At 54.3% G+C, this 21,771-nt stretch overlaps 1 protein-coding gene across 4 annotated transcripts in view; it reads left to right on the top strand.

Annotated features, from left to right (window-relative positions):
- The window catches only part of TNIP1 (TNFAIP3 interacting protein 1), a 49,325-nt gene that overhangs the window by 9,680 nt on the left and 17,874 nt on the right, over window positions 1-21,771 (top strand). For 3 of the 4 annotated variants that reach the window (XM_059417185.1, XM_059417183.1, XM_059417184.1), the window contains exons 2-7: window positions 9,988-10,159; window positions 11,325-11,459; window positions 12,805-12,890; window positions 14,231-14,314; window positions 16,670-16,861; window positions 20,405-20,499. In XM_059417185.1, coding sequence (XP_059273168.1) covers window positions 10,024-10,159; window positions 11,325-11,459; window positions 12,805-12,890; window positions 14,231-14,314; window positions 16,670-16,861; window positions 20,405-20,499 — 728 coding nt within the window. In that variant the 5' untranslated portion in view covers window positions 9,988-10,023. The remainder of the gene's footprint in view (window positions 1-9,987; window positions 10,160-11,324; window positions 11,460-12,804; window positions 12,891-14,230; window positions 14,315-16,669; window positions 16,862-20,404; window positions 20,500-21,771) is intronic. The other variant, XM_059417186.1, reaches the window with a different exon arrangement.

The raw sequence follows: 21,771 nt of genomic DNA, 5'->3' as shown, positions 1-21,771 counted from the left end.
TCCCCAACCTCCAGAGGCCGACCTTGGCAGTCACCGTGGCCTATTAGTTGCAGGAAGTTTTTGGTGTTTTTCCCCCATGACTGGCCAAGGACAGTCACTCTTCCAAAAGGAACAGATGACTGGCCCGAGGAGCAGCTGAGCTCTTCTCTCCCTGGGACCTCCCCCTGAAGCTGTTCCTCGTGCCCTTGAACACCTACAGGGTGGACAAACCGGGTGGCCCTGCAGATGTATGTGTGGGGGAGGGCGGGGGCGCGGTGGGAGTTGTGTCACCAAGGAGTCATACTCAGAGGCCGGAGCTGGTATTTTTAGGGCGGGTGTGGGGGGTGTCCCATGAGTCAGGGGCCTGGGGTTTGGTCTCCACCCACACTGGAGAGTGCTTGCTCTGTTTTCCACTGTCGGGCAGGCCATCGTCCTGGGCCTTTGTCGTGGCCAGCTTTATCAGTGGTCTGAGGAACCCCAGTCCCTCCATGTCCCCACTTCTGCCTCGGCAAGGGCTCTCCCCTCCCCTGCCCCAACCCCTGGGAAGAACAGAGGTTGAAGGATAGCAGCACTAACTCTTTGAAAATATGAAGGAATCTTTCAGACGTAGAGGGTAACAGGCACACCCCATACACCCAGCCATCTGGCTTCAGCAATAACACGTTTGTACACCTGAAATATCTCCTTGACCATCCCCTTTCCCCCTCATGTGGAAGTAGCAAGTATTCTGAATTTAAAATTTATTTCCTAATATCTATGGTTTTAGTATAAATATAGGCCTCCTTACACAATATGTAGTACTGTTTTGTAGGTTTAAGAATGCTGTTTAAGAGCCATCATACTGCCCGTGTTCTGCAACTTCCTTGTTTGCTTAATACTATGTTTATGAAATTCAGTTGTGTTCATATCTCTAGCTGTAGCTCATTCATTTTCACGGCTATATCATATTCTGTGGTATGACTGCGCCCCAATGTATTTCTTTGTTTTCATCCTCATCAGGTAGTTTCCAGCCTTTACTGCTAGAACAAGATATCTTTGGCTTTTTTCTGAGTGGTCTTAACACCCCTGTCCTGTTGTCCCCTTCCTAGCCATTATGACTCCTGCTGGGGTCTGTAGAGAGCTCTGTGTTTCCTAGTCGATCCTCCCAGCATTTCCATTAGGAGGAACAAGGAAAGTGAGGCCAGCTCAGGGTCGCATGGCAAGGAGCAGAGCCAGGATTTGAACACGATGGACCCTCCTTCCACCATATTTAGAGAAGGGGAATTCTTAAAAGTTGTCCTCTTCCCCCTTAGAGGGGGTAGTTACAGGGTTGGAGAAACCCTTCATTGGGTAAGCCAGCTTTAGCATACTGGGGACTGGGAGACAGAAGGACGACTAAGTCCTTCCTGCCTTCTGTGTAAGGGTGGACCTAGTGCCCTTTGTTTCCATAGCTGATAGTCGAGGCATCCCTTCTGGGCTAAGTGAGGTCCCAGGTGCTGGGAGGAAAGCCAGCTCCTAGGTGTGGAATGTGTGTATCTGTGGATCCCAGAAGCTGAGCGGAGTCGTGTATGGGGTAGAAGGAAAGTGGGCTGGGGTTGCCGGGGCTGTCTTCTCAGGGAGCTTTTGGCGGCAAAGAGTGCAGGGCAGGACCAGTGATGTGATGATCAGATGTGGGTTCTGCTTCGTCCCTTGGGAACTGTGTGGCCTTGAGCCAAGCCATGTACCTATCTGGGCTTGGCTTCCTCTCCAGCAAAATGAGTGTACCTGGTGTGAGGACCCACAAGCAGTGGGTAGGGAGCCCTGTACTGGTCCCAGTTCAGGGTGGTTATCCAGAGTCTGCCACTTCTCTTCTCATCTTTAGCTCCTCAAGGCCAGCCTTGGCCTTCCTGAATCCAGATCCTTTCTGGTAGATTCTAGGTTGAAACTCTCCCCAGCAGTTGCCAGCTTTCCATCCACTGACTGGAAAACTCGTTCCTGGGTTTTCCTCCTTATTGATGATCAAATCCCTCAGCCTTATGTGTCCATATGAGGCAGGTACGTAATGAGCTGTCACCCCTGCCTGTGGCCCCCCCAGCCTCATTTGATGCCAGAACAATGGGCCTTCCCTATTATTCTGACCTTGTCAAGGCACTTATATTTGTGTGTATATATCTATATCTATATCTAATTTTTAATTTATTTGGCAGATAGACCACAAGTAGGCAGAGAGGCAGACAGAGAGAGAGAGCGAGAGAGGAGGAAGCAGGCTCCCCGCTGAGCAGAGAGCCAAACATGGGGCTCCATTCTAGGACCCTGAGATCATGACCTGAGCCGAAGGCACAGGCTTTAACCCACTGAGCCACCCAGGCACCCCAAGGCACTTATATTTTTAAAACTTATTTTAAAAAGTTACAAAATAACATTATCATTGAAGGAACTCCCCCAAACTCAACCAATACCAAAGGTATAAAGTAAAAAGCGCAAGCTGTCTTCTCCTTCTTCTGCACTGCCCCTGTTCCCACTATATTTTTGAATGAATCTTTTTCAGTAGAACAGGTGTAGATTTCCCTTGTAAAGAGTATAAATTTTGTAGGTAAAATAAACGTTTCTTTGGTTTCTGGTCCCTATCCTAGCTCCCTTTCTAGAGCTGTGTACCAATAGCAGTTTGGTATGTAACTTTCCAAACCTTTTCCTATGCACATTTAAGATTTTATGCACAAATATGTATATGTACATATAGATGTACATATATACATATAGACATGTATGTAGTTGTATGTTAAAAAAAATAGTATCTTAGGGTACCTGGCTGGCTCAGTTGGAAGAGCATATGACTCTTGGTTTCCAGGTCATAAGTACTAAAAAAAATTAAATAAACTTAAAAAAAGTATTCTATTATACTTTGCTTTTTATTCTTAATGATGTTTTATGGACATCTTTTTATGTCCTTGCAAAGCAGTGTGCCCCATTCTTTTGATGACTGCATAGTTTTCCAGTGGTTCAATGCACCGTGGCTCATTATACCTGGTGGACATGTAGGACATTTTTGCTGTTACAAAGCAGGTCACAATGCACCTCTTTGTTCGGCCCCTGTGGGCAGTGATGCAGAGATTTCTAGATTCTTAGATAGAGGATTACTGATTCAGGCAGTAACTTCTGGCTGTATAGATAACTAAACCTCAAGGCATACATTTCTATAAGAGCACTTTGTTCTCAGCTAATCAGACATGCAAGCAGGTATTGATATCATTGAGAAAGGACATTCTTTGCTGCGGGCGGCCCAAGGCTGCATCAATAGAAACATAATACCTAAAAAGGTGGAGGTGAAAGTTCCTCTGTTTGGTCAGATAAACCACACCTGGGTGTTGTATCCAGTTTCAAGACTTGCTACAGATAGGCTAGTGGGAGAAGGTTGAGGGGAATGGATAGGGAAGGGTCTGCAGGCCAGTCCCTCAAGGAACAGCACAGGAAACAGGGTCCAATTAGCTTCAAGAGAATGCTGCAGTCTTCAGGGCTGGACTGGAGAAGAGGAATATGGTGTTCCTGGTTCCAGAACCTCAGAGGGCAGCGTGTAAGGACTGGTGGGGGGAGAACTGGGAGTAGTCTAACTACAGCCAATGTTGGCTACCGGGGTGGGGTGGGGGGTCCTTAGGGAGGAAGTGGGGTCACTAAAGATGGTTCTCGAGTCCCTTGGCTCCCCTGGCGACTGAATAAGGACAGGACTGCATTTCCCCCCGAAGCTTCCTTGCAGCCTGAGATTCTAAGCCTCAGTGACTGCAGGGGATCAGGGGCAGACTGGGACCTGACTGTATACAAAATTAGAGGTACCTAGAGGCAGGGGCTGGGAACTTGGGAGTCTGTTCTGGCCAGATGCAGGACTGGTTTCCTCCTACTGAGCTTCAGCCCCTTGTCTTTTAGGCTGTGCGGGCCAGCGGAGAGGGTATCAGTGCTGGAGCCTGAACACATAGAGCCCGAATTATTTTTTCTGCTGCTTACCAGCTGTGTGTTCTTAGGCAAGTGACTTTACCTCTCTGAGTCTGCTTCCTTACCTGAAAACTAGAGATACTACTATTTAGCCAAAAGGGGTTTCCTTGCTGGAAAACAGTAATAAGTTTTCTCTCTGTGCAGTGAGAAGAACACAAGGTGGTGAGCCTCAAGCGGCAGCCCAGCGCCTGATCTGCGGCGGACTTAACTGTAGGCACTCTCCCAGCCCTCAGCAGAGCCTCCTTGTCCTTCTTTCTCAGTGGCTCCGGCCAGCTGTCGGCTCTAGTCCAGCCCCTCAGCCCTAGGCTGTGCTGTGGAGCCTGGGTGTTGGAGGCTGGGTGGGGGCAGTGGGGCTCCCTGGGCAGGGGAGGGGAGAAAGGGAGGACACAGAGGAGATGCGGGGACACAGTCCTCAAGCTGGGCTGAAACCGGGGTGCCTGCTAGGGTGGAGGGGAGGACCCCGCGAAGGGCTGCAGACATCATCTGCGGGTTTCTGACTGCCCTTGGTGGAGGGGAAGGCACCCGGAGAGCACTTGAAGGAGGACTCTTGGTTCAGGGAAATCCACATGGGCGTTAGGAGGGATTGGAGCTGAGGAGAGCAGCCTTCTCCAGGTCAGACGGTTGTAGGAGGGGGTGATAATAAATTGCAAGTTCCACACATTGCCTAGTGGATCCCTTGTGTTGTGTTATTGCTAGTGTTGCAAATACAAACCCCTTCTTTTGGGAAACCGAGGATCAGTCAGGGGCACATGTTCGCTTTGGCGGACCTTGACTTGCTCCCACAGCTTCTGGGCCCAGTTCCCTGTATTACATGCTACGCCTGCAGCCTCTTTATTACCGAATTGTCGCAAAGACCAAGTAAGTCCTTGGCTCATGGCGAGGAGCCAGGACGGGCACCCTGATGGGTGTCCCTGGGTTCATAGTTCCCCTGACAGTGAAATGGGAGGTTGGGGAACGACCGGAGGTCATCCATGAAGTATGAATACGGAGAGATTTTTGCTTTAGTTTGCACAGTGCTTTCATGCCTTCCTGTCACATCCTTGGGGGGTGTTGTAGGATAGTCCCACCTACCGTTGAGGAAGAGGAACCTCAGATGCTTCCCAGTCTTTTGTGAACGTGTTTTCTCAGTCCATCGGCTTTTGGGAGCCACATCTTCATTGGCTGTGGTTGGACCAGCGTCCCTACTTAACAGCCTTTCGGAGTTACCAGAAATTAAGTGGGTGTCACAACCTAGCTTACTGAGCTGGCAGAGGAACCTAAAAACTCCATTAAAAAGGGGAGTAGATGGGAGTGGGGGAGACTCGGCCCTAAATCGGTGGGGCAGAGTTATGGGGCTGCCCCAACCTTTTACTGAGAACCCACTGCGTGCCAGACATTTAACTAGGTGCTATACACACATCGTTATTACTTTGGAAATTTTATTACTATAAAATGAATGTGTTTCTTGTTGAGTAAATCAAGCAATCAGGAAGTAAGAAGTAGAAAGTGAGAACTCCCTTCCCACCGTACACGTATCGTTGCATTTAATTTCATCAGTCTGACGATCTCTTACTTTCCTTGTTTTGCCACAGAGGCAGCCCAGGCTCAGAAAAGGCCCGCAGCCTCCAGGGTGGACGGGGCAGATGGGGCTGGGATGAGGGAGCAGCAGACACCGATGAGGCCCCCAGGGGCAGGCAGACCAGGAGTGGGGCTCCTGCTCAGGAGCGTGTGCCTGGCCTCCAGAGCCCCTTTCAGTGTTGTGCTGCGTGCCCAGCTTCACCCCACCCCCACATCATGTCGGGACCCTTTCTTCCTGACTCCATGGCTGTGCCATCCTGAGTATGTCGGATCGCCTCTTTTTACTTGCCTTGCTGCTGCCTCGGAGCTGGGCTTGGGTCTGCGTGGATCCTTAGGCCAGCTCGACACCATCCCCTGCTTTCTCTCTAGTCCAGGCTCCTCCCTTTGCACACGAGGGAACCGACATGCAGAGAGTGGACAGGCTTGCCCACGGCCGTGAAAGGCAGCGGAGTAGATGCGAGCACCTTTGGACTTTCTGTCTGGAGCCTCCTTTCCTAGAGGTCGCTTCCCTTCAGCCCCCTGTGAGCCCCTCCCTCAGGCATCCCAGGCAGCCCCTGCCTCTGCCCAAGGAGGTGGCCTGGGAGACCTTCTGGGACCTCCTAGCTTCTGGTACCAAAAATCTGCTTGGACTTTTCCTCTGGGGGCAAGGGGAACTTCATTTCCTCCAATCTTCAGCCGGTGCCCGGTGGCTTTAACCCACTGAGCCACCCGGGTGCCAGTTCCCGATGCCTTTAGTCTGAGCTTATTCATGTTCCCAAGTGGGCCTCAGTTTCCTCATCTGTCAAACAGACATCCTGCCTTCTTCCCAGACTGTTAGGACAATCAGACGGGAAAACAAAGCCTGGGAAAATACCAGGCGTTTTGTAGATGTTACAGGCTATGCAGACTCATCTCTTTTGGAGGGCCTGGGAGCGCCCCGCACCCCACCCCCCCCACCCCACCCCCGCCGGCACCAGCACATGTATGATCACACAAGACAGTCTCTGATGGGCCAAAGCTCTGCAGTGCAGGAGCTGAAACACAGGCCGAGGGCAATGGGAAGACTAGAGAGAGAGCAAGGATCCTCTGGTCCCAGCTCCGTCCTGACATGTCGGGTGACCTTGGTCTTCATGTCTGGGCCCCGACTTGTTGCCCTCACATCATGAGGGAGAGAGTCAGATGAGCTGAAGCCCAGGATGCCTGGGCACTGGCCTCCGGTACTGCCCTGCACGGGGCCTTGGGTCTGCTCCTCTTGCTGCCTCCACACACATTCTGCCGTCTGTGGTGAGCGGAAACCAGCCGTCCACCAAGGAAGCAGGAGAGCAGCTCAGCCCCTCCCTCAGAAGGCCTCTGGATGCCTGCTAAAGGGTCATCCTGTTGCCCTTGGAGATTCCCTTCCAGTTCTGTCATCCTGGGAATGATTCCCCTTTTCAGGAAACGTTCTAGAAACAACACTGACAGGAAGAGAGTTCCTGTCTGCCCGGCAGTCATCCTGGAACTGCCGCTGACCATCTGGGCATGAGGTCAGCAGGACATGGAAATTCCCCATTTCTCTTTTTGTGTTTCTTCCCTCCAGAAGTCCAGCCCTCCCCTGGGTGGCTCCCCTGAGCTCCAGAGAGGGTTTTCTCACATCGGGCTGCTTTGTATGGGTTCTGTTGGCCTACTGCCTGCCAGCCTGTTCTCGTGCCCTGCCCCGGAGCTCTGCCTGCAAGGCCACAATTTGGGGGGGGTAGCCCTGCTTGCTCCTCGCTTGGCTTCCCTGAACCCCCTTCCGTGTCAGCTCCCCAATGCTGAGGGAGAACCTGAGCATCACACAGTGTGGAGGACGTGGAGATGGGGTTTCAATTCCTGTGTCCCACACCCTGTTCCGTCACTTGGCCACATGTCTGGGCATCTCTGAGGCAGCACAGTGGTGCTCCGCCTGGTTCCAGAAGTGTCCAGAGTTCTGCTGGTTGGCGGGTCACAGTTGTGCTCTGAGAACGCTTTCACATGGCCTCTTGGCACAGAGGCAGGTCCCAGGCCCCTTTGGTCCTTCAGTGTCTCTGACTAGAGGCTTACTGCGTGGAGTAAGAAGAAACCCTGGCAGACAGGGTGGGCTTGGCCCTGCTCTCAGGGAGCCCCTGGTCAGCTGGGCTGGAGTAGAGTAGAGAACATGCCCACATCATGACATCAGCTATGAGTTTTGTTTAGGGCGAGTGCAGAGGGGAGAGCAGGATCCAGAAGAGCCTCCAGGCCTCCTCTAGCCCTCTGTTTCCCTCCTTGGGAACTCCGTTCTGTTCTCGGTCATGGCTCACCATCCAGGCACTAGATCTGTGCTGGTAACAGATGAGCATTCGCGCTCCCCCTCCAGGACCTTCTCCGTCGGGTACACAGCTGCTTACACCAGCCCTGTACCCTGCATCCTGGGCTGTGAGTGTGTCGCTGGAGAGGCCCCTGAGGAGTGGGGAGCACAGAGGAAGGACTCTGCGCCCCCCATGTCTGCCAGCATCTTGAGCAGCTTGTGATGTGCCAGTCATGGTGCTAAGTGCTTTATCCACACCATCTCGTACCTCAGTGAACACCTGCCTGCTTGAACTGCTCTGCGCTGTAACTTTGACCTTTTCAAGTCGAAAACAAGTCCCCCCTAAACTAAGTGATGACTTTTGTGTTGGCTGTGTGGGCAGCTGTCCTTTGCTTCTGTGGGGCCCAGCTGGGCGTGGGTTGCCTCTCGAAGTGTGTCTTCGTCTTCTGTTTCTCAGTCTTTCAGGAAGGGGTCCCACTCACCAGAACGCTGTTTTTCTTTCTGGCCCGTGTCATTCCATGGTAATAGGGACCCTTGGGGCAAAATCTTTATTATTTCTTCTGCATGAGGTAGGGGAAACAGCCCAGAGGGTACCTGATGGCTGGGCAAGTGTCCTTCCCTGAGTTCCCCAGGCTGGAACTCGCTGTCCGTCCCTTGGGTCTGAGTCTTGTTGGGGATGTGGAGCCCGTGTAGCAGGGAATTAATTTAACTCACTTGCGGAGGCAGCAAGTTATGCCCCCGAAGCCGTAAGTGCGATGCCTGGTGAGGGGGCTGTCATGATCAGTCCTGATGAGTGAATGGGGCCGTCATTATTAGTCCTTGTTCCCTCTTTTCTTTCAGTGAGCCCTGTGTGGGTGCTCAAAGGGCCTTTGCGGATTCCTGACTGAAGCAGTTTTTGCTCTGGGGGTGGTGACCTTGGAAGGGAGGTTTTAGGGCCCCAAGTCCTTCTGAGGGCCCCAGTGAAGCCCTTTGGAGCTCTTTCCTGTTGGCTAGCTCTTTGCAGGGCTGGAAGCCAGGTCAATTTTTCAGCCTCAGGGCCTTTGTACTTAACTCTTCTCTCTGCCTAGAATATTCTTCCCCCAGATAGCTAGTTCCCTCAACCCCTTTGGGTCTTGGCTAAAATGCCTCCTTCTCTGTGAGGTCTTTCCTGACAGCTCCACTGAAAATTTAAGTCCCTGCCTCATACTTCCCTGCTTGACTTTTGTTCATAGGTAGGTCAAGGTCACCTCCAATACCGTGTTTATCTCCCTTTCTATCATCTTTCTGTCTTGGCCACTAGAATGCAAGCTCCAGGAGGGCTTTTTGTCTGTCTTATTAGCTGGTCCTTTCCCAGCACCCAGTCTGGTACCTACCACAAAGTAGATAATACATGAAGGAATGAATGGAAGGAGGGCGTTTCTCTACTAAGTTCCAGAACTGGGATTCTGAGACCACTTCCCACAGCGGTATCAAATGAAATAAAGCAGATGAAACTGAACACACTGATGCAAAACCCTGGCTGGCATGAGTAGATAGCGGTTGGATGGAAAATTCGTCTGTTCATTAGAACTGTAAGGGGCAGACCGTACGCGATATGGACTGAAGGATGAGGGTGACCGTGTCAGTTAGTATATTAAATATTAGTCAGGGTTTTTTCTTCTTCTTCTTTCTCTTAGAGAAGAGGACGTACCTATAAATGAAACCTGGGATTGGGTTGACTTGCTTATCCCTTAGGGCCCCGGGCGTCAGTCTAAAGATCACTGATTTAGTGTAAGACTTTCATTTCCCCTCAGAGTGGGGAAGGGACTGTCCGCCATCGCGCAGTGAGCCAATGGCGAGGTTGTTGATTCATTCACTGAATGTTCACTGGGCACTCACTTGATAGCTCTACAGAGCTGGGTGCTGGGGCTGTAGGGTCCCCCTCCTTCTGGATCCTGCCGACAGGACAGGAACTAGGTGGTTTGACTTCCAAGTGCATTGCTCTTTCTTGTAGCCCCCACTGGTACCTCGGGTGGATTGCTGCTCCGAATGAACCAGCAGGGCAGTGAGGCCGCTTGAAGAAACTGGTGGCACTCTGGGGTTGTCTCTTCATAGAGACACGGTGTCTGGCTCAAAGGGGGTGACTCTGCTGTTCTGGTGTCCTATGTCCAGGCTAGCCTCGAGCGCTGTGCTCTCTCCTGGGTGATGGGGACCACCTTGCGGGGGCGCTGACGGACTAGGGTGTGTCAATGGCCTGGCCAGCCCCCTCACATGCTGTGTTGTCCTTACAGCCCCGTGGGCGCCACGGCAGGGCTTGAGCCACCCTCATGGAAGGGAGAGGACCATACCGGATCTACGACCCCGGGGGCGGCCTGCCTCTGGGAGAGGCTTCCGCAACTTTTGAGCGCCTAGTGGAGGAGAATTCCCGCCTGAAGGAAAAAATGCAAGGGATAAAGATGTTAGGTAAAACAGAGCCTGCTGCCGCCCCCTACAAGCCACCTCCTGCAGCCTGCCATGCCTGCTGGCCTGTGCCTCGCTGAGCCGTCCCTCTGCCTCTCCTGGCCCAGCGCTGGCTCCTGCCTTACAGCTCTGTCTTTGCACACTCCTGTAGCATGTTGGCAGTGTCCCCGGCCCTGGTTCCCTGGCCCCGATTCTGCAGCGCCATGGGGGCTGGACTCAGGACACCCTAGTGACCTAGAAGGAGGTGTGGGTGGGGAAGGGGGGAGGAGCTAGAAGGTCCAGTTTGTGCACATGGAAACAGAATGGCCTCGTCTTCTTGGAAGCAGCAGAAATGGGAGAGCTGGCCTCACCAGGCCAACAAGGGCACAGTCCCCAAGTGTTGGAGCAGGGAGCTGAGCTCGGCTTGAAGCAAAGCAGGGATAGGTCCTTTGGTTTCTTTTTTCCTGGCTTTTGCTCAAGCTGTCCCCTTTGCCTGGAGCAAGTCTGCTTATGTCCCTATGACTGAACCAGTCCAGATGCCATCTCTTCCTCCGTGTGAAGGATTCACTGATGCCCTGTCCAGAGGAGTCTCTTTGCTCTCCGTACCCCTGAAACTCTTCCTTTCCTTTGCTGCCACCTTTTCTGGCCGTAGGCCTTGAGGGGTGAGCATAGGTCCCCAGTTTTCCAAATGCTTACCCCTTGCTTGGCAGATCTCTGTTTAGAATGGCAGATTCGGCAAGGGGGAGGAGAGTTCCCCATTTTCCACTTGTAGAAAGAAAACTGAGGCCCAGAGGAGTAGTGCTATTACCAAAGATCTCTCTTCAGACAGCCCCTGACTGGCGGGTGTAGGCTGTGGGTAGGCCCCAGGGCCCATGATCGCTGCTCTCAGAAAGCCCCTGGCTTTCTGTAGAGTCCCTCGCCAGGTATGGCAGGAATGGGTCAGCAAGACAGTGCCTGGAGGCCAGGAGTTTGTTTTCAGTTCCCCTCTACTCCATTTCCCCTGATTGCCGGGTCCCTTCTTTCCCTACCCATCTCTGCTTGGGGGGCGGGAATGATGTGTGTCGCACTCAGCCCACAGGGTGATGGTTGGGGCACAGCCCAGGGCCTGCAGCATCAGAAGCTACACAGAAGCAGGCTTGGGGTGTGGAGCCGGGAGAACGGGTCCACTGATCTGAGTAACTCTCCCCAGGGGAGCTTTTGGAAGAGTCCCAGATGGAAGCATCCAGACTGCGGCAGAAGGCAGAGGAGCTGGTCAAGGACAGCGAGCTGCTCCCAACGCCGTCTCCCTCGCTGGCTTCCTATGACCACCTGGCTGAGCTCGCAAGTATGAGGGGGGCCCGGTGGGCCGCTGCCTTTCCCCAGACTCCTAACTCTAGATCTGAGCAGTGGTCTCATTCATTCAGAATTCATTCAGAAACCCACATCGCCTCCACTGGTCCTGAGGCCACAGACTCTCCTCCTCATTGTGTTTTGTCTCCAGTATCCTTCAGAAGGTCAGGCATGGAAGGGACCTCAAAATCATTCTGTCCAAAAGTGGCTGGGGACTCAGCACTCCAGAGGCCCTGGCACACCTTAGTGATGGGTCACAGTGCACCCAGGATGTGGCCTTAGGGTCTGTGGCAGCATATTTGTTCTGCACATCTTTAATGAGCAGCTACTGTGTACCAGGCATCGAGTTCCAGGCAGCCACTTCAAGCCACTCAAGAGTTGGTACATGGGTGGAAAGCTCTCTGGGCTGGCCCCACTTGTTCCATTTTACCACGGGAGAGTCTGAGGCCTGTGGAGGAATCTGGATTTCCTGTTAGCCTGATGCAGTGTATTTCAGGTGTCAGGTACCTACACACCTATTAAAGGGGAAACACTGACTAGGGGGAAGGCTTGTAGTCCTGAGTGGGGTCACTACACTTTCCTTGGTGTGTCTCCGAATATAGGGCAAGGTCAGGGACCAGGAAAGCAAAGGTCCCCTCATGTGAGGCTGAAGTGCCTTCTGCTGCAATCTGCCTCTGGTCTTGGCCCAGGCCCGTGTGCCGGCCTTCTGCTGACTGGGGGTTACCTTCGCTGAATGGACTAGTGAAGAAAGTGATGATCCCAGAGTCCACTGCGCTACAGTCAGCGGGAGCTTCCAGCCTCCACTGGTCTGCTCAGCAGTGAATTCGGAGTCCCAGCTCGGCATCGGGCCCACCCTCTGAGGGGACATGCAGCCACCCTCCAGCAGCTGCAGGAGATCAGGGAGAGCCGTCTGAGTCCTAGTTTTGCCATTGCTGGCCATGTGACTGTGGGCCGGTTGGTGACCTTTCCTGGCTTCCCCTTTCGTTACTTGAAAGTGGAGATACAGAGCTGTCCCGAGTACTGGCTGAGATGATAAATACTTGGTTAATCATGCAGTGTCCCCTTTGTCATCAGGGAGGCATGTCCAGGGTAGTGAGGAGCAGAGGCCACCTTGGGATTTTTCCCAGCAAGTGCAGAGAGGATGTCTCTCCACCCAGGTTCTGTCCCCATTATTCCAGTCATTTTCCTAGGCTGCCTGCCCCCGGTGGGACCACCTCCTGTTTTCCCAGACTCATGTAGGGAATGCTGAGAACGCTTCTGGCCCAGGCTGTCCTCAAGGGCACGGAACATGGGTTTTCCTCCTTTCCCTGCTGCTTATCCATGTGCTCTCAATTCTCCAGGAAAGGATGCAGGTGGTCCAGCACCGCCCGCTGACCCTGCACACCCCAGCGACAAACCTGAGCCGGTCCAAAAACCTCCATCCAGCGTAAGTTACATTTGGAACCATGGCTGAAAGTTGCCTGGACTTCAAGGGCCCTGTGGTAGATACAGGAATTTGGAGAGAGAAGGTTGAAGTCAAAATGCATGGGTTTTGACTTATTAGGTGATACTGGGCAAGTTGATCTCTGTCTCCTTGGGGCCTCACTTTCCCTGTTTTCAAATGAAGGTCATAGTTAACACTTAACCAGGAAGACCCCGGGGTGCACAGGGCATTCCTCCCATCCACTGAGTTGCATAATGCTGAGTGGGTGTTGACTGTACACAGTGCTGGGACACTGAATAGATGTGACCTGGAACTCTTCTTCTCCGGGGGGCTCAGACAGTACTTTCTCCAGATATGCCTTGAGAAGTTCTTCTTGGTATCTTATGACTGGAAGGGGCCATAGTGGTCATATGGTGTAGGGTCTTCATCCTACAAATGAGGTTCAGACAGGGAAGAACATTCTGTAAGGTCGTGAAGACCACTCGGGAAGTGGAGGTGAAAGGGATGCTTAGGAAGGTGGGGCCAAGATCCCGAGCTGGATTCTTGGTGGCGGGGAGGCTCACCCGAAGCTGAGTGCAGAGACCCTTCTGCCTGTCTGCCCGTTCCTGGGATGAGGGAAGGGCTGGAATAGGCCTTGGAGACCAGATTCAACTGCAGTCCCAGAGCCAGTTCCTAGTTGAGGGGAGCCATTGGCCTGACTGTCGGTTACACAACCATGCATCCTGCGTGGTATGGCTGCAGGTATGATCGTCTGAAAGTCCTTGGCCACCCACCCTGCAGTTGGGTGACTCCTGAAAGGCTCTCCATATTTGTTGACGTATCCTTGAGCCTTACTGCATATTGGTGCACAACTCCGGTCTCTGGGACTGGGTCAGCAAGGCCAGCCCGGGACTGCCCTGGTATGGGCCCTGCTAACTGCGATCTCTGCTGCCGGCCTTTGCGTGAACTAATGACGTGCTCTCAGTTTCCTCATCTGTCCAAAGGGGATAGGGCCCTCTGATCTCTCTGTAGGTTGCTTTGAGAAACACTGGAATTTGCAAACATTCTAAACGTGCAAGGCCTAACGAGCTAGTTAGCAGTTCAAGGTCACTAGCCCCACATCCCCGTTTTACAGATGAGGAATCTGGCCGTGGAGGGGAAAGTGACCTCACATCACACAGTGGGGTGCGGGCAGACCTGCTGGGAATCCTGCTGTGGGGGCTCACAGGAAGCCATGTGGAATTGCCCTGTGGGCGCAGCCTGTGCGTGGAGGGGCTGCCCGGAGGAACTCCTGCTCTGTCACGAGGCCCCAGAGGGGCGAGGTGGTATTCTCTCAGACAGTCCCTAACTCCCTTTCTGTGCAGGGCACCTCCTCCGAATTTGAAGTGGTCCCCGCCGATGACCAGACTTCTCCCCCAGCAAGCGGCGGCCACGCCAGAAACACAAAGGTGAGTGGATGGCGGGTCTTGGCTCATCCCGCGTCTCCTCTCTGTTTCGGTCACCTGGCACTGGCAGAGAGGCACAGGATCGCTCACATCCCTGGGGCACTCTGGAGTCACTTGGGGTTCCACAAGGGGCTGGGGCAGGGGGCGCTTCTCGCTCACATATGCAAATTCCTGGCGGATGACTTCCCCGACTGGGGCCGCATATGCACCCGACCATTGAGAAAGCCTGGGCAGGCTGCCAGCCCCGCTGGTCTTGGCCTTGTGCTGGGCACCTCCACATACTGTGAGTCAGCTTCTGGGCCTGTGGGCTCCTAGCCTGGGGGGAGGAGAAAGGGCCAGAGAAGCCCCGAACAGCTCAAGGCAGGTGATTTACCCTTTTGTGCAGGCTCACTGCTCCTCCCGGGTCCCCTTCTAGGGCGTTTATGCACACACATGCGCGCACACACACACACACACACACACACTCCTCCAGCTCTGGGGGTGTCTCCCAGCACCCTCTTTCCATACTTCACCCTGCTTGCTGCCTTTACGCCAACTCTGTCCCCCTCTGCTCTCTCTTAAAATGGCAGACTTAGTGGAAAACCATTGCGGAAGGTCTAGAACATTCTTCATGAGTTTTGAAAGTCCTGTCCTCTCCTCCTTCTGCCTCTGTGTCCACTTTGAGATTTTTTCAGTGCTGATAATAAGGCAGGAAGTGGCGTGACTCTTCCCCATGGTTCCTGTTTCCTCCTCCCACTGAGGTCTAAGGGACAGGTGTTGCTCCTTGATTCACTGGTGGCGTGTTGTGTCTGTCAGTCCCCCCACATTGCAGGGTCCCCATCAAGTGGTCATCTGGCTTACACTAGCACGCCCTCAGTGACAAGTGGCTCCTCACTGTATTGGGCAGGTCTGAGCATCAGAACCTTTCTGATGCCTGGAGGCTCTTGAGATGCTGGCTGAGGAGGAAAGATAGCACCCCCCCCCCCCCCCCCCCCCCACCCCACCCCTGCTCAGAGAGTATGTCACTCTATGACCTTGGCCCAGTAGTTGCATCGTGCTGTCCCGCCATGTGCCTCATCTGCACCAAGCAAAGGCAAGACAGCCTCTGTGCTCCCAGGGAGCTTGCAGGCTGGTGGGAGAGATCATGGAGATGAAGTGGTCCACGAGCCTTAAATAGAGCAGCAGTCAGCACCTCCGATCCTCTGTGGGAGGAGGCAGTGGGAGATCGGAGGCCCAGCAGAAGCAGCAGCCTCAGCTCCTGGGTGGATAAGGTGCTAACAGTATCGCGGAGCCATTCGCCGACGCCATGCAGTGGCCATGGGGCACCTCCAGGGCAGCCGAGTGTAGAGACGAGGGAGCTCAGCATGGCAGGTGCCGGATCAAGAGTCAGAAGCTGACGTTCCAGTCCTGGCTCTGCCACTGAGTCACTGGGCAACTTCGGGCAAGTTCCTTCTGCCCGTACTGTGGCTTCTCAGCCTGAGCCCTGAGGCTCCCCATGGCACTGATGTCTGTGACTTCCATAAGTGTTTAGGGGAGGCTGCTGGAGGAGCTGAAGTGTGGGCCCAGCTGGGAAGGATGGGCAGAGGGGGCACTGTGGGAATGAAGACCGAGGAGGCGGGGGGCCTGGTGTGTGGAGGTCCAGGCAGGGGATGGTGGGGAATCAGATACCCAGCAGGGGAGCTGGGCTCGACGCAGTGAGCTCTAAGGGGCCAGTGAGGATCCTTGGGCCTGGTGTTGGCATAACTAAATACCATTGTTTGGTAAGAATGTTCTAGACAGGAGAGTGGCCTAAAGAGAGAAAGAGACTGATTACTGAGATTAGACCCACAGTTTGCTTCATTTCTTCCATGCACTACTAGATTGGGGCTATTTGAACCTTCTGAGTGCTTGGACCATTCCCAAGAAGGGATACACCTTCAGACACAAAAGTAGTGTAGGTTTCTGCATGGCTCCCTAGTCGAGAGTCCCTGAACCAAAGAAGCAGTGCTGTTTATAAAGGGACACCCCTCTCCTGGGCTTGCAGCTTTCATATCTCGTTAATCCTCCTGAGAACCCTGTGAGGCAGAAGGGAAGAGGGGGGTGTGTGTACATTTATTAGGGGACTCAGAGGCCTGGTGGACAAGCGGTTTACCCGCAGGCACCCAGTGAGGCCCAGAGTGTGGGAGGAAGGTGGACCCAATGCTGGCGAACCAGCCTAGAGCCTAGGAGTCCCAAGTCCTGCCTCGTGAGTCAGCCTCATACAGGGAACCTGTGTAACTAGAGAATTTCCCTGGGGTGTGTGGGGCTTGGGGGGAAACTGAGTCATGAGGCATGGAGTGGGGGAAGCTGAGGGAGAATGGCTGGTGGTGAGTGGTCCATGTGCCCCCCTCCCCCCACCAGGTGTTGGGTCCCCTGCCTCACGAGGACAGCAACCTGATGCTGCATTTGCAGCGCCTGGAGAGCACACTGAGCGTGTGTGCCGAGGAGCCGGACCATAGCCAGCTCTTCACGCACCTGGGCCGCATGGCCCTAGAGTTCAACCGGCTGGCCTCCAAGGTGCACAAGAATGAGCAGCGCACCTCCATCCTGCAGGTGAGGCCGACTACGGGGCGTGGGGTGTGGGGCGGGGATGGCAGGTGTGTTCCCTCTCCGCCTCCCCCAACCCGCTCTTCCTGAGGAGCCAGGGGTCCCAGGGGCCCCTCCGAGGGTGATGTTGGGGGCTGACCGCGGGCTTACTGTTCAGGGTGGCAAGCAAGGTCAGGAAGTTGTGGGAAGGCCGGAGGAAGAGGCAGGAAATTGGAAAACGTGTGTGGGTAATGCGAACGTCACAGTCGGGGGTGCCGCCTGGGAGTGGGCCTGGGCACTTGGCGGCAGCCCCGCCTCTAGTGGTGGAAGAGTTGGGATTCGGCCTGCAGTCCATCATGCTCTGAATCCCATGCCCAAAGCGCCCTTCCCGCCTCCCAACCCACCCTGTGCCGTGGCCATGACGTCAGGTTCCCTCCTAGGCCGGGCCGCGCCTTGGAGTAGAATGGTCCTTGCTTCCAGTAGGGACTTTTTGGTTTATTTGGCTGTATGAGGATGGACAGGTCACTTACCCTCTGTCCTGCACTGTTCCTCTCAGTAACACGGAGTCGGGAATGCCTCCCTCGTGGGATTGCTGTCCCGTTGGAGCACCCAGGGCAGCCTCAGACGCAGCATGTGGTCACTGTTGGTGTTTTATGGGGCTCGGTCATCCGTACCAGGCTGGGGATCTTAGCCTCAAGGGCCTGGGGCAGAAAAGGATTCCCGGATGGCGAAACTGAGGCACTAAGGGGACCCGAGGCCTCCTTCCTGCCTTCATGCCAGTCACTGTTCAGTCACTCGTCTGTGGTCTCATTGATGTCAGCAGACATTCAAGACGCTTCAGTTGTTGTGGGCCGGGGGGAAGGGGGAGTCTGCTGTGTGTGACCTTGAGAAGGGCTGGGCTGACAAGAGCAGGGGTGGAGTCCAGGCTGGAGACACATGTGAGGACAGAGGTGAGGGGCAGAGGACCCCAGGGAGAACGCAGGACTCCCATCCCCCCATGAGGGAGGCGTGTGTTGAGGGGAGTGACCGGAGCACACCATGAGGGTCTCGGGGTCGGGGGGGAGTGGTGGCCAGGCTGAGAGTGAGGTCTTTCCGCCATCACAGAGGCTTAGCAGTGTCCAAGTCGAGCTCCGGGGAGGTGAACGTGGTGCGCTATGTGCAGTGAGATCTCGAGTGTTGACGTTTTGGCTTTGAAATGGGGATCAATACCAGGCCTCATAAGAGAGGGTCCTGCTAACCTCCTTTTTTATGCATCGAGCTCTTGTGTGTTGCCTTCTTGGTTCTTAGTCATGTTGGTACGAATTTTATCTTATTCGGCGGCTTATCCACTTTGTGTTTGATTTTGTTGCCTTGCACTCCCTGCTGGACTATAAGCCTCTTGCGGCAGGGCAGCTCCTTACCTGGCACGGTCACTGCTGTGTCCTAGGGGCCAGCACACAGCAGGTGTTTCATGCACGTTTTTGAGTGAGTGAGTTAGTGATCAAATGACCTTACAGGTCTGCTCTTTTGGCCCCTTCGATGGAAGGTGATGACCTTGGTGACATCCTCCGTTGGCTGTTCTGTGCCCAAGGCATTTGCCCAAAGACGCGGAGGAAGCAGCCCTCTGGACTGGCAGGTAGACAGCACACGAGTCCTCGTCCCGGCCTTCCCTTCATGACCAGAAGCAGGATACTCTCTTCCCGCCCAGGGCCATGGCATCCTGGGCATTTGCCTAGCCTGTGGGTGGAGGCACATTAATCCGGTTTCTCCTCATTTATTCATTGATTCGTTTCTTGGTTCACTCCACAAACACTGTCAAAGGCAGTTATGGTGCAAGGCTTCTGCTAGGCACTGGAACCGGTCAGGGTAGTCTTCCGCCCCCTCGGCCTCGGATCCCTTGTGTCCTGCCAGCCTCCGTTTCCAGGCTGTCTCCTCCACGCAGCCTTCCTGGGTCTCCCCTGTGTTAGTCAGAAAGGGCTAGGTTTTGCTGTGGAAACAGACAACTCTGAAGTCTCCCTGGTTACCGTACAGGTTTCCCACAGATCCTGTGGGGCAGCGGCTTGTTTCCGCTACTCAGTTACTGAGAGGCCCAGGCTGACAGACACCCCGGCCTCGCATGCCCTTTGGGCTGTGAGGCAGCCTCAGCCACCGGGGAGAGAGACCAGAGGATTGTGCCTGGGCCAGCCCAGCAGTGAACACAGGTCGCTGCTGCTCACTTTCATGGGCCAGGAGTAGGCAGGTGATGGCAGAGAGCCCGGGAATTAGAAACAGAAGGGAACAGATGGTAGGCTGTGACCACCACCAGCTGTGCGCTGGCCCAGCTACAGGCCTTCCCTCCCCTCTCTGTGCAGGGGGCAGGAGGGTGGGGAGGACACCCCAGTTTCCATCTGTCACATGGAGTGGAATCCCAGCCGTGATTCTTAGCAGCTGTGCAACCTCATGCAAATCACTTCACCTGCACCGGCCAGGCTTTTAAAACGGAGAGTTCAGTAGCTTTGGGGAAGCCGTGCGGCTCCCACAAGGCAGTAAGTGGAAGAGCACCCGGCCGTGGACGTGATGCGTACTAGGTGCTCACTGAGTATGTGTCTAAAGAGTGAGCACCTCTGTACGGATATGCGCATCACACACGTCCCGCCCTCCAGGTCTGTCCCTGCCATCTTCCATGCCCCACCCCCCGCCTCCCAGCAGGAGTCCACAGATAGCATGGGGGACTGGCCAGCTCCAGAGGGTCTTGTTTGTAAAGGAGGCAGAGGAGGTACTGTTGTCCCCGTGTGGAGAGGAGGGAGTTGTGTGTCTGAAGTGAAGCAAGCCTGAGCGGCACCTGAGACCTTACTGAGGTCTTGAGCAAATGCCCTCTCTCGCCATCTGACCACACCAGAAGGTTCTGACCTTCCCTGGGTTGACTAGCTCATGGGCCTCCTGGGACATTGCTCTTCACTTGTTCGTTCCTTCATGGGGCCGCTCAGTCATGTGGTCGGGCATTCCCTCAGCAGAGTTGAGTGTTGGCTGCACTAGGTCCCGAGCTGGGCTGGGGATTTGACGGAGGACAGGAGAGTGGGGAGGGGCTCTCGGGCCTCTGGGTGCTCACAGACTGTGGCTCTTCGGCTGTCCTTGTGACAGGTCCTGGCAGGGGTTATGAGCAAGGATAAAGGCAGTGACCTCACTCCCCCAAGGTGTGAGAGTCAGGGAGGACTTCTCTGACAAAGGGACGTTTAGGCTAAGAGCTGAAGCAGGAGTAAAAGTCAGCTGGGGGAGGGCTGGTGAGGAAGAGTGTTCAGTGCTGTGGGAACAGCAGTGGAAGAGAAGGAGGGATGGAGCTCTCTGCCTAGCAAGACCTGAAGGGCCTGTGGCTGATTCTTGGTTATGCATGCTTATGGCTGGCTCCCGAGGGAGAGGATGCATAGAGGAGCCAGTATGGGCCTAGCGCCTGGATTCCCAGCCGTCCTGAGAGGGGCTTGCTGAGGCCACACAAAGGGGATCATGTGTTGGGACCCGGTGTGGCTGTGGCCCTCCCCTGGCCTCCATTGTCAGCCTGCACTTGGGAGGCACCCCTGCCCTCACCTTGCCCCCCGTCTACCTCTCTGCTTGCAGACCCTGTGTGAGCAGCTTCGGAAGGAGAACGAGGCCCTGAAGGCCAAGCTGGACAAGGGCCTGGAACAGCGGGATCAGGCTGCTGAGAGGCTGCGGTAAGTCCTGGCTCCTCAGGAGCGAGGAGTCAGATGGGCAGGAGGAGAGGGTAGTGCCTGGCATTGATTTTTCTGGGCTGTGGGCTGAGGGCTCTGAGGCTTTTGATGTCGGGTCTCCTGGTCCTTCTCCCTGGGTGCCTTCTCTGGCCCTTTTAATACTGTTCTCAAGGGCCTTGAGAGCTTCAGAAGAAGGTCTGCACAAATTGGGCTCCTTCCTTAGGAACTTGCCCCCTTAGCCTGTTAACAGCAGCCGGCCCACCTGCTGTTGGGACAGCTGGGAGAGGGCTTGGGACTTTGCTGCCCTCTGCTGGTCACCATCATGTCCTGCCGTTTTCCTGCCTATCTTCAGGAAAGATCCCTCATTTGCCTCAGGGGTCCCTCATTTGCCTCCTGGCTCTCCATTGTGCCTCAGAGTCACTGCAGGTCTGGAAGAGTTCGCACTTCCAGCCCTCCCTCCTCAGCTGAGCTCCTGATGCAGTGGATGTGAGGCAGGCCTAGGCATTTTCCCGAGGGCCTCTGGGATTACGATGTGGGTAGACCCGGGATCACACTTGAGAAACAGTGCTCTTGTCAGAGTTCGAAGGGCCCTTCGAGATTACACAGGTCAGACCTCGCATTGTGCAGAGGGGAGACTGGGGCCCAGGGAGTGCAACAGGTAACTGCTGAGTCCCTGTGCCATTTTGGGTGATTTCCTGGCCGAACACTTGGAGGTTTAAGAGCCATAATACTCATAATACTCCATCCATGGATCCGAGACCCCAGGTGGAGGAAAGACTCAGGACTAGAAAGCAAGAGTTCAGGTCCCTGCTGTGTGACCTGTGGAAAGCCACTTTACTTCTCTGTTTTTCTCTTATTACATGGAAGCTTGGCTGGCAAATACAACGTAAATATTTTCCCAATTTTACTCATACCTGAACCCACGTCAACACTTTCTATTATGTTCTATGTCACCTACTTTCTCGGTTTAAGAATTGGCTTTGATTTGAATCATGTTTTTCCTGAAAATTATGATTTAAAAAACTTGCCATTAACAGAATAAATAAAACTCCGAGTTAATAGAAAACCGTATTCCCTATGAATAGAAGACAAGCCCAACAAGAAATACAGCAAACATGGAAGGGTGTTACTAAGTTCTGGCAAAGTGCCATGGCCCTCGGGAGGCTCTGAGCCTGAAGCCTGCCCTTTCCTGCAAATAAGGCAGAATAGCACGTCCTGGAGGAGAGCGCCAGACCTGTTGGCCTCAGCTGAGAATGTTCCCTGCTCTACACAGGA

Source organism: Mustela nigripes, chromosome 12 (genome assembly GCF_022355385.1).
Source record: "Mustela nigripes isolate SB6536 chromosome 12, MUSNIG.SB6536, whole genome shotgun sequence".
Taxonomy (NCBI): Eukaryota; Metazoa; Chordata; class Mammalia; order Carnivora; family Mustelidae; genus Mustela; species Mustela nigripes.
This window is presented reverse-complemented; position numbering and strand designations above follow the sequence as displayed.